The sequence below is a fragment of the Hypomesus nipponensis genome, chromosome 5 (assembly GCF_054491055.1).
Source record: "Hypomesus nipponensis isolate SF chromosome 5, ASM5449105v1, whole genome shotgun sequence".
NCBI lineage: Eukaryota > Metazoa > Chordata > Actinopteri > Osmeriformes > Osmeridae > Hypomesus > Hypomesus nipponensis.
Genome location: NC_140365.1, coordinates 5,623,226 through 5,639,931, shown reverse-complemented (window position 1 = coordinate 5,639,931; position 16,706 = coordinate 5,623,226). Strand labels below are relative to the sequence as shown.

General features: G+C 53.0%; 1 protein-coding gene across 1 annotated transcript in view; it reads left to right on the top strand.

The window, feature by feature from the left end:
• Window positions 1-16,706, top strand: part of rnf43 (ring finger protein 43) — a 67,655-nt gene that overhangs the window by 48,134 nt on the left and 2,815 nt on the right. The window contains exons 3-8 of the mRNA XM_084697643.1: window positions 13,257-13,331; window positions 13,476-13,619; window positions 14,291-14,392; window positions 14,506-14,670; window positions 14,798-14,900; window positions 14,992-16,500. Coding sequence (XP_084553769.1) covers window positions 13,257-13,331; window positions 13,476-13,619; window positions 14,291-14,392; window positions 14,506-14,670; window positions 14,798-14,900; window positions 14,992-16,500 — 2,098 coding nt within the window. The remainder of the gene's footprint in view (window positions 1-13,256; window positions 13,332-13,475; window positions 13,620-14,290; window positions 14,393-14,505; window positions 14,671-14,797; window positions 14,901-14,991; window positions 16,501-16,706) is intronic.

Genomic DNA, 16,706 nt, shown 5'->3' with positions numbered 1-16,706 from the left:
TAACTAATCACCTCTTTATGTGTGTGTGTGTGTGTGTGTGTGTGCGTGTGTATGTGCATCTGTGTTTCTGTGTGTGTGCGTGTCTGTATGTGTGCGCGTGTGTGCGTGCATGCGCCGGACCCCAGTGTGCCTTTCCTCCTCCATTTCCTCTGTTTCTAAAGTTAAACTGAGCTCAGCTGCACATGAGCTCCAGGGGCCCTGAGTGTTTACCAGCAGCTTTGCCGTTAACTGACAAGCTGATTGATTCTCCTCTCATATCAGCTTTCCAGAAGCCATAAGTGTGTTCATGCGGTAGGTAGGTAGGTAGGGAGGTTGGTAGGGAGTTAGGGAGGTTGGTAGGTAGGTAGGGAGGTTGGTAGCTAGGTAGGGAGGTAGGTAGGGAGGTTGGTAGGTAGGTAGGTAGGTAGGTAGGTAGGGAGGGAGGTTGGTAGGGAGGTTGGTAGGGAGGTTGGTAGCTAGGGAGGGAGGTTGGTAGCTAGGTATCACAGTACAGTAGGTAGGGAGGTTGGTAGCTAGGTATCACAGTACAGTAGGTAGGGAGGTTGGTAGCTAGGTATCACAGTACAGTAGCTAGGGAGGGAGGTTGGTAGCTAGGTATCACAGTACAGTAGCTAGGGAGGGAGGTTGGTAGCTAGGTATCACAGTACAGTAGGTAGGGAGGTTGGTAGCTAGGTATCACAGTACAGTAGGTAGCAGAGGAGGAGGTATTTACCCGACCCAGTGCCTCTGTCTCTCCCACTGCCTCCATAAGGTTTACAAGCTGATATTATCAGGGAAGCGCTGGTCACACTCACAGGCCTTTTGATAAAGCAAAACAATGGAGACCTTTGTGGAGGCCTTCCCCCCCATCGACCATCATTCACACAAACACACACGCACAGATACGCGAGTCCACACGCACACTGGTAACGCCCACGTACACATGCGCGCAAGTGCACAGAGACACACCGAACACACGGGCACGTTGATGCCAACATCAGCTGCGGTGTTCTCCGCAGTGAGCCTCTCCACAGTGCCAGAAGAACAAAGTATTCCAACAATGTGGAGGAAGGAGGAGCAGGCTGGGGCCTGTGGTGCGGGGAGGAGGTGAGGTCAGCCTGCAGTGCTGCTGCTGCCCTGCCTGGGCTGACCTGCTCTCTGCCAGGGGCATCAACCTGACCCCCATAGCCTCCACACTCCTGCTGCTGTCTGCCATGCCTGTCGGGGCTGTGTCACGCTAGCATGCTAGCTCTGGGGATTCTTTGGAGAGGAATTTGGGAAATGTTTTGAAAGGAACTCAAACGATTGTTGGCTAGCTGAGTTGGATGTTGTTGATATTGTCGATTGTCGATAGCTTAAGCTAACTGTGTTTCCTTCGGCATACAGAACTTTCGATGGTCAGTTTATTTTATTTTATTCCAAAAGCCACCCAGACTGTCATCCTGTTTTTATGCTTAAGAAAGACATATATGTGTGTGTAATATATATATATGTGTGTGTGTGTGTGTGTGTGTGTGCGTGAAGACCAGTGCAGGTTAAACTGTGGTAGTGAGCACCCACCCACACAAACAAGCAGGTGATACAGTAAACAATCTGTGTGTCATAGGGTTGTCTAGAGGGTCAGGCTGTGTTCGTCTGTGAGGAGCAGGTCCCAGTTGTCGGGGCTCTCGACGAGGCATCTGTTGCGTTTGAAGTCCAAGGCCAGGCGCGCGGGACCATAAGTCTTCCACTGTCGTCACGGAGACTGCCGAGTGCATTCCCGTGGGAACAGGCCAGAGGATACTACAAGGGGTGTGGCAGGGATGTCACTGAAGTCCACATCTAGCCTCAGTGACACGTGGGTCCCTGTTTGATTCATTTACTCATATCCAGGCAGGAAGAAATGATCACCCACAGTCGTGTCATTATTCACATCATCGGGTCCATGTTTCTGTATTGATTTCCGGGGAGCAACAGCAGTGGTGGTGTGGTGCTGTACCTCCAGTCTGCCCCTCCCTCTGTGACTCGCACCTCCCCACGGTCCTGGATCCCCGGCAGTGACCCAGCGATGGCCCCAGATCCCAGGCACATACAGCTCCTCGGGAGAATGAACTCAATCGGATTTATAATCGCTGCATCCAAACTATGTGAAAGCCTCCAGTCAGCAGTGCTGTGATGTGAGGCCCAGCCCTCAGTCCCCAGGCGGCACCGAGTGCTGAATGAACACAGCCTCGGCATGAAGAGAGAACAAACTTGTTGCTTTCCTTAATTACAGACTTTGTTTTGCGATGCCTTTTTTTTCCCCGCCTTCTTCTTCTTCCCTCGCTCGCTGCTACGACTACTGTAGGAATAACAGTGTGGATGAGGACAAGGGGCCCCAGCTGTCACTTTATACCTGAGTCGGCCGTACGGCTGTCTCCCAGTTTCACAGCTACTGGAGGCTGGATGGCCGGAGGTGTGAGTTGGATATGTGGACCTGTCCTCCAGGCTGCGTTCTGGTCAAGAGGCCAGGGCATGAAAGTAATGTCTAGCTGCATGCCTGGCTGAGCTGTGGTGCACTGTACCTGGGGGTGGGGGGGTGGGATTAGAGAGCCGGGGAGCAGGCTTCCACACAGGGCAGCTTTTAGTGAGGACCTGCCTGCTATTGTAGATGCAGAACAATGAGGGGAATACTTCAGGTTTCCATCCTCAATGGGGGAAGTGCATTCCTGGCTTTGTGTCGCTTCATAACAAGTGGAGCGGTATGCGTTTCGCCGCCGCCGCCGTTTCGGGGGGGTGGAGTATTTTTGACGCTCAAAGTAAAGAGACTGAGAGCAAGCATGCCTTCTGTTATTCCCATGTAATCTGCCGTTTCAGGTGTGCAGGTGGCATGGAGAGAGAGGAGATAGAAATCTGAGCGCGACTGATGGATTAAGCTGTTGTCTGGGGGGGGGGGGGGGGGGTTGCAGGTGATTTTAGTTAGAGGGGTGGCTTTAATGGGTGAAAAGTGGGTGTGGGTGGGGAGGGGTCAACCTCGGGATTAGGCTGGGCGTATGGAACGTCTGGGTGGGTGGGGGCAGCGGTGAGCTCAACTCTGCGCTAAGGGGAGGCAGGTGCACGGGCGATCAACCTTTATGGATGGGGCCTACTAGAGAGGGGGAGGACCTGTGAGGGCCAGTCAGCATGGAGCTGACCAGCAGGTCCTGTGAGGGCCAGTCAGCATGGAGCTGACCAGGAGGTCCTGTGAGGGCCAGTCAGCATGGAGCTGGTCAGGAGGTCCTGTGAGGGCCAGTCAGCATGGAGCTGACCAGGAGGTCCTGTGAGGGCCAGTCAGCATGGAGCTGACCAGGAGGTCCTGTGAGGGTCAGTCAGCATGGAGCTGGTCAGGAGGTCCTGTGAGGGTCAGTCAGCATGGATCTGATCAGGAGATCCTGTGAGGGTCAGTCAGCATGGAGCTGACCAGCAGGTCCTGTGAGGGTCAGTCAGCATGGAGCTGACCAGCAGGTCCTGTGAGGGCCAGTCAGCATGGAGCTGGTCAGGAGGTCCTGTGAGGGCCAGTCAGCATGGAGCTGACCAGGAGGTCCTGTGAGGGCCAGTCAGCATGGAGCTGACCAGGAGGTCCTGTGAGGGTCAGTCAGCATGGAGCTGACCAGGAGGTCCTGTGAGGGTCAGTCAGCATGGAGCTGACCAGGAGGTCCTGTGAGGGTCAGTCAGCATGGAGCTGACCAGGAGGTCCTGTGAGGGTCAGTCAGCATGGAGCTGGCCAGTAGCTCTGCAGTGATCCAGCCTCCTCCCAGCCCCTGCTCCATCCCACACCGTGTCACCATGACGATCCCCTGACCCCGGGAAGAAGGTGATGGTGGGGGGGGTCAATGCTAAACAGATGTCACCTTCAGGATCAGAGTCCAGCACAGAGCCTGAGAATGTACCGGAGCGATCAGTCCTACGTCACGACGGAGTGATGACAGGATGGACGTGAGAGCCGTGTTTAGACGGAGAGTCGAGCGTCACAACGGTAACTGAGCGTGCTGTATATAGTACATGCATTTTATTTACAGAATGTTATTGCCAGTGTAGATTTGGGTTGAATGTTTGGACTGGTCAGGATGCAGTGCTTTCAGCTCAGCCCCTGGTTGTGTGGGAGAGGAGACATCTGTTCCATGGGTAATGTGTTTAATCAGCCCCACCGACAGTCTGCTCTCTCCCTCTCTTACCTACAAAAACGTCCAACATACTGATTAGAACCTCTGGGTTTTAGCAGGGTTTTTTTTTTTTTTTTTATTAATTTTTTTCCAAAGGAACTGTACTGTCTCTCCACCACACACACACACGCACACACCATCAAAAACACACGCAGTCTTTCCTTTCTGATCTTTACGACCTGTCAGTAAGTGTCAAATTTATGTTCACCACAGCCCCTCATTGGCAGCTTTATAATTGTCACACATTAATATTCTGGGGCCCTGCCAGCACTCCTCCAGGCTATCTCTCTCTCTCTCTCTCTCTCTCTCTCTCTCTCTCTCTCTCTCTACCCCTCTCTCTCTACCCCTCTCTCTCTACCACTCTCTCTCTACCCCTCTCTCTCTACCCCTCTCTCTCTACCCCTCTCTCTCTCTCTCTCTCTCTCTCTCTCTCTCTCTCTCTCTCTCTCTCTCTCTCTCTGCCAGCACTCCTCCAGGCTCTCTCTCACACTTTTTCACTCTCACTCACACACACACACACACACACTCTCTCTCCTCCCTCCCTCCCTCCTTCTCTCTCTCACTCTCTCTCTCTCTCTGCCAGCACTCCTCCAGGCTCTCTCTCACACTCTCTCTCACACACTCTCTCTTTCTCTCTCATACTCTGTATTTCATTTACATTCTCACTTCTTTTAGAGGAGATGGAACAATCTCCACCCCAGAGGTGTGTGCATGACTCTACAGATCATCAGCTAGCTCCAGTCTTGGACTTGCTGCCGTTGGTGCCTGATAAATATAGACTCGGAGGCGCTGAAATAGCTCATCAAGCTCCTTCCTCAGATCTCCACGCATAAAGCGTGAGGAATGTCTGCATTTAATGGTCCCTTTTTGATTGCCTGCATGTTCTGTACTTTTGTCTATAGATGAGTGACAGCTTGATTTTTCTCTCTATCTCTCTCTCACGTGCACACACACACACACAACTTCCCTCACTCTGTTGCCCCCCCCCCCTTCTTCCCCCCCTCCTTGAGATGGTCCTAGATCTGATCATGGCCAGCACATGAGAGGTGGCCGACGTGTCTCAAAGCACACCCCCTTTCCCCTCACCCTCACAGCAGTGGCAGAGAGCAGGGCTTCTTCTGGTCTGCAGGCCAATTTGGGTTTGTTGACAGCGCAACCACACGACTTCTAAATGCAAACAGTGAGACGTCTTCAAAGCCACGGAGCAGCAGCCACTTCTCTGAAAAGCTTGTGTGCGTGCGAGTGCATGTGTGTGTGTGCGTGCGGCTTGTGTGTGTGCGGCTTGTGTGCGTGCGTGTGTGTGCGTGCAGCTTGTTTGTGCGCGTGTGAATATTTATGCGTGCTTGGATGTTTATCTGTTCTCCGAGCTTGGTTCCCCAGACTTGAAGAGGCTCTGCTCCTTGTATTTTGGAATGCAAAGTGTTTACGTCTCAAGGCGTTCATATTAGCATGGCGCATCTCTCACTTGTCACTTCAAAGAGAGCGACTCGGGGTCAGGGTTTCGTCAGCCTGTCTTCAGCACTCCGAGAAGACGGGCTGAGAAAAATGTGGCTCTAAATATAGGGCGCTGTGCCCAGATTACACACATATACACACACACCAAAACAGAGATGGTGCTATTAAAGTAGATGTTAAAATGTTGTTATTAAAATACCTGAATCCCAACCGGTTTGTCCCATTAGAAGATACACCTCTAGCTAGTTGTGGTAGGCAGTAGTGCTTCAGGGCTGTGGTGGAGCTGGGGGAAGCAGCTGGGCGGGACTGGGTTGGGTTGGGCTGGGCTGGATTAAGCTTGGCTAAGGTGGGCTGGACTTGGCTAATGTATTGTAGGCTGGGTTAAGATGGGCTGTGTTGAGTTTAGCTAGACTGGACTGGGCTATACTAAAACGTGGCTAAAGGCTGGGCTATGCTATGCTAAATCATGGCTAAAGGCTGGGCTATGCTAAATCAGGGCTAAACGCTGGGCTGGGCTATGCAAAAAACGTGGCTAAAGGCTGGGCTGGGCTATGCTAAAATGTGGCTAAAGGCTGGGCTGGGCTATGCTAAAACGTGGCTAAAGGCTGGGCTGGGCTATGCAAAAAACGTGGCTAAAGGCTGGGCTGGGCTATGCTAAAACGTGGCTAAAGGCTGGGCTGGGCTATGCAAAAAACGTGGCTAAAGGCTGGGCTGGGCTATGCTAAAACGTAGCTAAAGGCTGGGCTGGGCTATGCTAAAATGTGGCTAAAGGCTGGACTGGGCTATGCTAAAACGTGGCTAAAGGCTGGGCTGGGCTATGCTAAAATGTGGCTAAAGGCTGGTCTATGCTATGCTAAAATGTGGCTAAAGGCTGGGCTGGGAGTGGTCAAGTCCAGGTGGAGGATTTCTAACAAACACGCGGCATCTGTCTTCACACTTATAGAGCTGTTGATCTTTTAGCACAGTTCAGGGTTAAGGTCATATACGGCATGTTAAAAAGCCTTGTAACTATCTGACTGCGCTATACATGTTATATGGCTGAGTATCCCAAATGAATGAATGGTTTTTATTGGGAAGTCAGTCATAACTGCTCCCTGTCTCCGGGCCTTTGATCTCTGCTGTGGAGCCTGGTCACGGCCTCAGAGGAGAGCTTCAGGGGCCTAAAACCACCTGCAGAGGGATTACATGTGGAGGAAGACTGGGGGGGGGTGACATGTGTCCAGTGTAATACTGGACTGTTGGCTTGGCTTTGAAGGCTTTGTATGGTACATGATAAGAGGCTCCTGGTTTCATGTTGAACATGCTCGCATAGTTGGTCTCACTCTGAGACACCTCTGTTGACCTTGTGAAACCTTTCATGAACAGAAGGAGAGACTAAAGCATAGGGCCTAGTAAGATGTCTGTCTCCAGGTGACCTCTGACTTCTGATGATCAGAAGAGCTGGATGGCGTGAAGGTCTCTATCCTGGTGAAGGTCAGAGAGACATTGAGATGGTGTAGCCCACACCAGACCAGACTTGATTTTATTATCTCCCTCGACCTCTCTCTCCCTCCCCTCCCTCTCTCCTCTCTGTCCGTGTGCGGGGCAGTGCCTGATTCTCATTGTGCAGGCTGGCTCATCAGCCCCCTTTTGAGGGGTGCATTAGAATGTTGTTTTTATATAGCAGCAAGCAGAGGCATGCTGAGCTTCTTTTGAACTGCTCTGTACAAACAGATGGAGGTTTTTACGCTGCCTTTATGAGATTAAGTGAAACATTCCCATAAAAAAATACATTTCCCTGTGCCCCTGGGCCTCTCTCTCTCTCTCTCTCTCTCTCTCTCTCTCTCTCTCTCTCTCTCTCTCTCTCTCTCTCTCTCTCTCTCTCTCTCTGTTTCTTTACATCCAGTTTGCCTCAGGCCTGGGCAGAGGCACCGTGCTGTAAGCACAGTGAACAGTAGACCAACAAACATTTCCCCAGACAGACAAACTCAGCGTCTCCCTTAGATTAGAGCAGAAAGTCTAGTAGCGTCTCCCTCCACTCTGTGTACAGGTTGCTGCCCAAAAACCTGTCTTGGGGGTCTTATCTTGGGTTTGGATGTTTTCTGTCCCCCTCCTTAAAACGGTATGAGTTGAGATCCTGCAGAAATATTGTTTTGGGGATGAGAGGCCCAGCTGTGTACACCACACTGTACCAAGACTGTGAAACTGATAACAAGGAAAGGAGCAGATACTCACAGAGGCCTTGTGGATTTTTACTGCTTTTCAGTTCCTCGCTCCTCTGTGTTGGCCTCACATAGCAGGTGTGTGGGTGTGTGCGTCTGCATGTGTGTGAGTGTCACACGGCTGGCGTGTAGGTTTTTATGTGTGCGTGTGTTTGCGCTGTAGAAAGATACAGTTTTCAGAGCACAGCCTGTTCCAAGAGGGAATTCCTGATGGCTTACTAGAGCTGTTGAATGAGATGGAGGGCTCAGGGAGGGAGGGGGGAGGGAGGTGGGGGAGGGAAGGAGGGGAGGGGGGAAGGAGGGAAGGGGAGGGGGGGACGAGGGAGAGTGTAGGGGGTTACTCCAAGACATTAGGAGGGGTGGCAGGTTCTCACTAACAGGTCTGATTAAAAAACAGGATGCGCTCTGAAAACAGGAACATTATCTGCCTCTTGAAAGGGCAGGAAAGGCCTCTAATTGGCTTCCCCTGTTCTCAGCCCTGCCACTCCACTGGTGAGAGAGGCTATCAGGCCCTCTGTAGGGCCTCAGCACAGTCTGTATGGCTCTCTCTCTTTCCCGCTCTCCTTTCCTTCCTCTCTCCCTTTGTCTCTCTCTCTCTCTCTTTTATTCTAGAAGCAAGCACAGTTTCTAACATAATCAGCTCTAAAGGAATGTAGCAGCATACTGACACTCTTGTAAAGAGACGTTTTGGACGTTAAGTATCTGACTCAGATTTATTAGATTTTTTTTTTTTTTTTTTTTAAGAGAAGATTCTTGGCTCCGGTCACAGATCTCTTGATTGAGTGCAATACAAATAATAAAATGTTTCAAGGCCTCCCTGGAGTTGGTGGTGTTTAATGTGGCTGAGCTTCTAAGACTCTGTAGCGGTGAGAGACGGGATGAGGCGACAGAAACGAATGTTTTTGATCTGATGGAGATGTGGAGAGGATGAGCTGAAGTGCTTTGTGTTTCAGTGTAAACAGGGTCAACCCAACATGCCTCTCTGTACACCTCCATTTCTCTCAGTTCCATCTCTCTCTCCCTCTCCATCTCTCTCCACCTCTCCATCTCTCTCTCTACCTCTCCATCTCTCCATCTCTCTCTACCTCTACATCTCTCTCTACCTCTCCATTTCTCCATCTCTCTCTACCTCTCCACCTCTGTATCTCTCTCTACCTCTCCATGTTTCTCTACCTCTCCATCTCTCTCTCCCTCTCCATCTCTCTCCACCTCTCCATCTCTCTCTCTCTACCTCTACATCTCTCTCTACCTCTCCATTTCTCCATCTCTCTCTACCTCTCCACCTCTGTATCTCTCTCTACCTCTCCATGTTTCTCTACCTCTCCATCTCTCTCTCCCTCTCCATCTCTCTCCATCTATCTCCACCTCTCCATCTCTCTCTACCTCTCCATCTCTCTCTCCATCTCTCTACCTCTCCATCTCTCTCTCCATCTCTCTACCTCTCCATCTCTCTCTGTTGTCCAACACCAGACACCCCCAGCATATGCACCAGCAGACACATCCCTGGGCCATGAAATGTGTTATGTATGGTGCTGTGCTGTGTTGAGACCTAAAAGGTGTGTGATAAATAAAGCTTTGTTTCTTGGCTCCATCAGCAGCAGCAGGTTTACCCCCCCCCCTCCTCCTCCTCCTCCCCCCCCCCACCCCCACACACACACACATTCACACAACCAGCACCCCCCAGCCCTGCCAGACTCTTTGATGTCTGTATCGGGGATGTTTTTGACACGTGACAGTGTATCAGATGATGCTGGCCTTGCTCTCTTACTTTGTGCTTTGCATATCAAATCTGTGTCACAGACACAGCTGAGGCAACGTGAAGGAGAGGGAGAGGGAGAGGGAGAGAGAGAGGGAGAGGGAGGGGGAGAGAGCGGGAGAGAGAGCGGGAGAGAAATGGGGAGCTTTATTGAACATTCAGTGACCCCAGGGTCGGAACACAGAGAACAACACAAAGCTCCATACCTGCAGCCACTATTCAGAACTTTATTTCCAGTGTAAGCCTCTGGATGAGTGTGTGGCCAAGCCCAGATTTGTGAGCGTGTGTCAGGGTGGGAAAGGGCTGTGTGGAAGGGGGGGTGGGGTGGGGGCTGGCAGGCAGTCTATGAGTCAGGCCCCCTCCCCCTTTGGCTAGGTGCTCCTGAAAGCATAGACTTGAGTCTACCTGCCCTAACACGCCCCCTCTCCAATCACCCCCCACCCTCCCACCACTTGCCCCACATCAAAGCAGTTTTGTGAGTAATGGATACCCAGCGGGCCCACGCCCTTTCCTCCTGCAACTAGCACGCCCCCCCCCCCTCTCTCTCTCTCTGTCTCTTTCTCATACACACATACACACTTGAACACACATACACACAAGTCAGTAGGCTACATCCAGGTATTATACTTTAGCACATTTTGAGGGCTGTCAAGCTCAAGGCTTGACGACTGAAGAATAAAGTTATAGTTTGGATCGCTGAGTAATCTTGAAGGCTTATCTCCCATTGACACTGTGGACCACACAGAAGAGATACTGTACTGTACATGCAAGTCTGTTTCACCTTCAAGTCCTGGCAACCACCTGTTCCCAGTGCTGGCAGACTGGATGGCTGTTACTGGACTGTGTGCTTGTGTCCCAGTGATCCAGTAATGGTTCCAGTGTGCCGGGCAGGAAGGAGAAATGAGAGAGAGACTTCCACCCTGTTCCAGACCTGTAGGCCTCTGACCACTGGACCCTGTCATTACCCATCGGCCATTTCAGCTCCAGAGACTCTCTCTCTTTCTCTCTCTTCTGTTATCCCCACCTAGTATCTTTCTGCTCTCTTCTTTCTCTGCTCTCTTCTCTATCCTTCTTCTGCTCTCTGCTCCTGTCCAACATACCTGCACTCTAAACACATCTAGACATATGCAGACTGAAAGACTTCAACCACCCATGGATGTACACAAATAGACCAGGTATAACTCTTTGGACAGGCAGAGTGATATTACATTTCTCCACCCTGATATTCCATACCTGATACTATCTGTGCCCTTACGGCTGTGTGTGTGTGTGTCTGCCAGAGTCCCAGGGGTGTAGGGAAGCCCAGAGAGGACATCCAGAGCGTAGCGGCTAGCTCTGTTGCCAGGTCATATCTGCTACCTCTATCAGGGAAAATGTATTGAAATAATTTCCCTCGCTGACACGGAACACCACAAAAGGTCACAGGCATTAATGGATTCCACAGCTCGCGTCAAACAAGAGGTTTTGATCTTGTGCACCACAGGAACGGTCGACCCTGGTCCTGGAACAACTGCTGTTTCCCCATCTTCATTGATTCTTAGATTTGATCATGTAGGGCTATAAAACTCCAGGATGGATCATGTGCAAGGTTGTTAGGGACCAAATGCCAGATCTTATCTACTGATCTAATGTGTCCTGTCATGTTGTAACTCGCTATGGTGGATGTCTTTAACCACAGAGCTGGATGTTACCCATAACGCCATAACAAAGTCGGAATGTTGCTACATTTCTCCTTGGCTCTCATTTTAATTGCTGTGTTTGGGTCTGAATGTAGTTTTCCTTTGATAGAGGCGCAGTAAAGAGCTAAATATAACTCCTGTGAATCATGCCATAGCGGGAGTTTTTTGTTGTTGTCAGTTTCCGGGTCTGTGGGTTTGTCAGAGCCATCAGGAGCAGACTGTATTTGGTCCCCATAATGACATAATAGAACCACACAAGCCAATTCTAAAATATATTCATGATTCTCTCCTGAAATGGCTGCTGCGGTCTTTCAGTGGGAACTCTTAGCAGTTCTGTGGTGGAGGCTATATAAAAGACGTGTGTGTGCTCGTGTGTGTGTGTGTGTGCGTGCGTCAGTGCTTAAAGGACCACAAGTACTGTTTTTCCTTCATGTATAACCAGGATTAGAGGACAGCTGGGCCTCATGCTGAGACTCATGCTGAGCGGGGACCATCCTAACCTCAGGTATAGCACATGTGCCATTACCTCTCTCGAACACGTGGTGCACTTACACTTCTAATTAGATGACAGCCTTGTTGACGTGCCAGGCGCTGGGCGCCATATCAAAGAGACAGATCTGACCCCATTTTGACACCGTGACCTTTGAACTCCATCCTCTGACACATAATGCTTACAGCAGCACGCTAGGCATTCCCAGGAAACAGAGGAGGAGGGGTGGACCCTTGACAGTTTGTGACAGCCTAAGGAAATGAGTATGTTTCTAGTTATGTATTAACTTTCCCTTTTTGTTGTTTGAAGTGTTAAAAAGTGATGTGAGTTCAGAAGGGCCGGTCCTCCAAGCGGTTTTCTCATTAACTTGTGATTGATGGACTCAACGAGTGATGGCTTCACCTGAATATGAGTGTGATGGGTTATGTGGATATGTGTGACTTTACATATTTTTGTGTAGGGGTGTGTGTGTTTGTGTGTAGAAACTATACAGTATATGTGTGTGTGTATGTGCGTGCATGTGTTTGCCGGTTGGCAAAGGTCTCTCATGTGAACCAGAGAGGCATTATTTATGGCAGTGTTTGACCTGGGAGATCAGTTGTTCAAGCTTGCGGCTCCTCTTCAGTTAGCCCACTGGCAGACAGTCACATTGGAATGCCCACTTTCAGAGCACAGGTGTTGAGACATTGATAAAAAGACTGCCGTTTTCTTTTTTTTTCTTTTTTTCCTCTAACCGTTAGCAAGGTTTTAGCGATGGTTTGAAAGCATCTCTTTGCTTTCATAGAACACAATTACACAAACAACTGTCTTGGAGCCAAAGCAAACATTGACACTTTGACATGGACATGCTTCATGGCACCTGTATTCACTGAGAAAACTCTCTTCAAGTTTCTACTGTTTTGCTGTTCCTGTGCTCAGGATCACTAACTCCCACATTCCCCAGCCCTGCTAAACGGCCATGTTTGTTTGGGTGTGAAACTGGAGAGGGCACACTAGGGACCTATACCACTGCCCCTTCTCTGCCCACCCCTCCTCTCTCTCTCTCTCTCTCTCTCTCTCTCTCTCTCTCTCTCTCTCTCTCTCTCTCTCTCTCTCTCTCTCCACCTCTGTCTATTGCCTGGCTCTCCCCACCCCTTTCCTTCCAACAGTCATGGAGGGCTGGCACCTGCAACTTCTCATGTGTCCGCTAGCCCCCCCCCCTAACCCGAAGCACACACACACTCACTTTTTGCACACTTCTACTTTTTCTCTCACACATTCTGTACTTTCTGATTCAGTGTTGCTGTATGTTTGAATGCTGACCTACGCACAGTTAGTATTGCTCTCCATAGCCCTCTGCCTAGAGAGCTGTGGGATTGTGTAAGGGAAGGTCTGTACTTTGGCCCCCAGTGTTGAGACTGGGAGAGTGGAGTTTGACTGCCATCTAGTGGTGGGTGTTTAAATCGCATGGCACAATCAGGAGTCATGATGTGTGATTGTGAGGAGTGTGTGTGTGTGTGTTGACTGTGCGGGTCTCTCCCGTGTGGTCTCCCTCAGGCTCACCTGGCGCTGGAGAGAGGGGCTCAGGCCATCATCTTCGACGTCTCGGACGACGCCAACGCTGCTCTCGAGGTAAGCAGGATCTGGTGCCTCCTCCAGCAGAACAAAAGCACACCGTCTGCTTGAACTCACCTGTTCTCTAACCGCTGTGCCCTTTCCCTTCTTCTGTCCTGTCCATGACCTCCCCCCCCACACACACATCATACACACATACAGTTGCATTCACAGTCAAACGAAGACTACTTTCCCCACCCGGTGGTGCTGGTGGAGGCTGAGAATGCAGAGAAGCTGATGGGTCTGGTCAACAAGAACGAGGAGGCCAGGGTCCAGATTGATATCATGATGGAGCCCCCCAAATGGGTAAGAGCTGTTTTTGTTTTTCACCCCTCACATAAAACATGGGATATCAAAACCCCAGCATACCTCTTCAACCTGCACTTAAGTCAAACCAACTATCTCCACCACACCACCAACCTCCAGTCCCCCCTCAAAACACCGACTGCTGTATCCGTTATAGGAAGGGCCCCCCTGTGGACAGGAGTGGAGCAGGGCTGCTGTGTGGTGCTGGGCAGGGGAGGAGTGGCAGGCTGGGTGGTGCTGGGCAGGGGAGGAGTGGCAGGCTGTGTGGTGCTGGGCAGGGGAGGAGTGGCAGGCTGTGTGGTGCTGGGCAGGGGAGGAGTGGCAGGCTGGGTGGTGCTGGGCAGGGGAGGAGTGGCAGGCTGTGTGGTTCTGGGCAGGGGAGGAGTGGCAGGCTGTGTGGTGCTGGGCAGGGGAGGAGTGGAGTGGCAGGCTGGGTGGTGCTGGGCAGGGGAGGAGTGGCAGGCTGGGTGGTTCTGTGCCAGAGGAAGGCTGTTGACTCTGGGTACAGAGTCGGCTTTAGTTCTCCAAGTGTTCTGTAAACACGGGCCTTATTGTCCAGAGTTGGAGTTACACACCTGCCTGGCAGACGGCTGACCTCCCTTATCAAGCAGCCTGATGACTGTTTGTAACACATTTCCTCCCTCTCCTGCTCTCTGTCTCTCCTCTTCCAGCCCCATTACGATGTTGGGATCCTCCTCACTATCGTTCTGGCCATCCTGACCATTGTCCTGATCTTTGCCTTCCGCTACAAATGCAAGTCCAACAGAACCTGGGTGAGTGACTGCACGCTGACCACATCCTGTGTACACACGCACCGAAGCATCTTCAGCTGACGTCTCCTTTAACGGTGGCCCGCTGCTCTCTTCCCCCTATCCTCCCCCCTCAGGACTCAGTCCACCAGCAGACCATGCGGGCCATCGGTCGCTTGGAGACCCGGACCTACAGCTCGGGCTGTTCCGGCTCCCAGCGCCACCGCGGGGGCTGGGGGTCCGCCAGCTCCAACTCCAGCCCTGTGTGCGCCATCTGTCTGGAGGAGTTCCTGGACGGCCAGGTGGGTGGGAGGGAGGAGAGGGAGAGAGGGGGGTGGATGAACACGTGCATGGATGCATAGTGAGACTGTGAGATGCGGGCTGAGGAGGAGGGCTAGTTCTCCCAGTTGAAAGTGGGTTTGTCTCCAGGACCTGAGGATCATCTCCTGTCGTCACGAGTTCCACAAGGAGTGCGTGGACCCCTGGCTGCTGCAGCATCGCACCTGCCCCCTCTGCATGCACAACATCATGGGTAACAACCACAAGTTCTGTGTCGTGTGATGAGTGCAGCAGCGTGCACGCGTGCGCATCAGCCTGTTCCTTACTGTCGCTGTCCTCCACAGGTACAGATCTAGCGTCACGCCAGTCCCAGAGGAGCCGAATCCAGCAGACCCCCGAGCACAGCCAGAACTTCCTGCACCCCCACTCCTACGGAGGTCCCCACAGCCACGCCTACTCCCAGCACGCCATCCCCTTCTCCATGAGGCCCCACTACCCCCGCGGCCCCTCCGGGCCCTACCCCTCCCTGGGACACTACACTGGCTCCCCGCCTTTGGAGCACCAGACCCTGCGCTTCCTCCCCAGCCGCCCCCTGGGTTCCGGCTGCGGCTATCACCTCCCTGCGGAGGTCCCTGGGAGACCCCACAGGGTGGGGGGCGGCTGCAGGTCGGGGGGGCACTACATGGCGCGCCGCCCTTGCCACGGCTACCGCTCGGCCTGCCCCGCTCAGCGCAGCGCCTCCAGCTCCCGGCTGCATCAGCCGCCCTCCTCCGCCCCCCAGGCCCGCGCCGCGGGGGGCCCGCACAACAGGCAGGACGAGGGCAGCTGCTCGGGGGGGAGCTACCACACGGAGCGCAGCGGCTACCTGGCCGACGGGCCGGCTAGTGACTCCAGCTCGGGGCCCTGCCACGGCTCCTCCAGCGACTCGGTGCTCAACTGTACCGACGTTTCCCTGCAGGGCGTTTACGGCAGCTGGTCCACCTTCCGCAGCTCTCTGAGCAGTGACTATGACCCGTTTGTGTACTACGGGCCCGGGCCCGGTCCGGTCAGAACGCCACGCAGGAACAGTCTGGAGGCGGGCGCCCGGCCGAGGTCTCTGGACTCGGTGGTGAACAGGGGGGGCTGCCCCGAGGAGCAGCAGCAGACAGTGTTCAGCCACGTCCACTACCACCGCCACAGACACCACCACTACGAGGAGGGGGAGCACGGCCAGGGCCCGGGCAGGGGCTCTGATGAGGAGCAGGGTGCTACGGCTGCTTCAGGCCCCGCCACAGCTCTGGACAAGGACTCCCCCCTCAAGCACAGCCCCTGCCATTGCCCCATAGTAGACCCCATTGACAGACCCATCCCTGTGACAGAGGACCAGGACCATGAGCCCAGCCCCCCCTCAGGCCCTCCTGTTCAGTTGCCCCCTGCCCCCTTACAGCCCCCTCCACCTCCCTGCTGCCACCAGGCCCACGGACCCCCCAGCAGGAGGAGCGGGCGGCTGGGAGGCCGCGTGATCGACGGACCCTCTGTGCATTTCCACCAGAGCCTGGACCTGCAGGACGACTGCAGTATCCACATCCACTACGGCCAGGGACCAGGTTACTGCTGCCCCCCGCCGCCTCCCGAGATCCCCCCCGCCCTGCTGCCTGTGCCTCTCATCCTGGACTCTGGGGCAGTAGAGGACTGGCCCTGCTGCGGCGGGGCCCACGTGGTGTGGCAGAAGCGGGTGCAGCCGGCCCACTTGGAGCCCCAGCTGCCGGGGCCCGGAGCCCACGTGGACAGGTCCCGCTGCCGGCTCCACCACAGCCCCACCACGGAGCGCAGTGTGGATGTTTGTTTATACTGCCAAACGTTACACAATCAGGGTGGGTGTCTAAGTCTTCCACGTTAAACAATTTGCCTCCTAACAAAGAAGATATCCCCCCCCCACACACACACACTCGTGTACAGTGTATATATTCGGTGTTTCTGTTTTTTTTTTTATAAGGTGGTACAGTTTAGATTCGGTGTCGTTTTGACTGATGATTCCTTTGAGTTTGGGGGAAGATGAGTGAAGCTGCTCTGCTCTCTC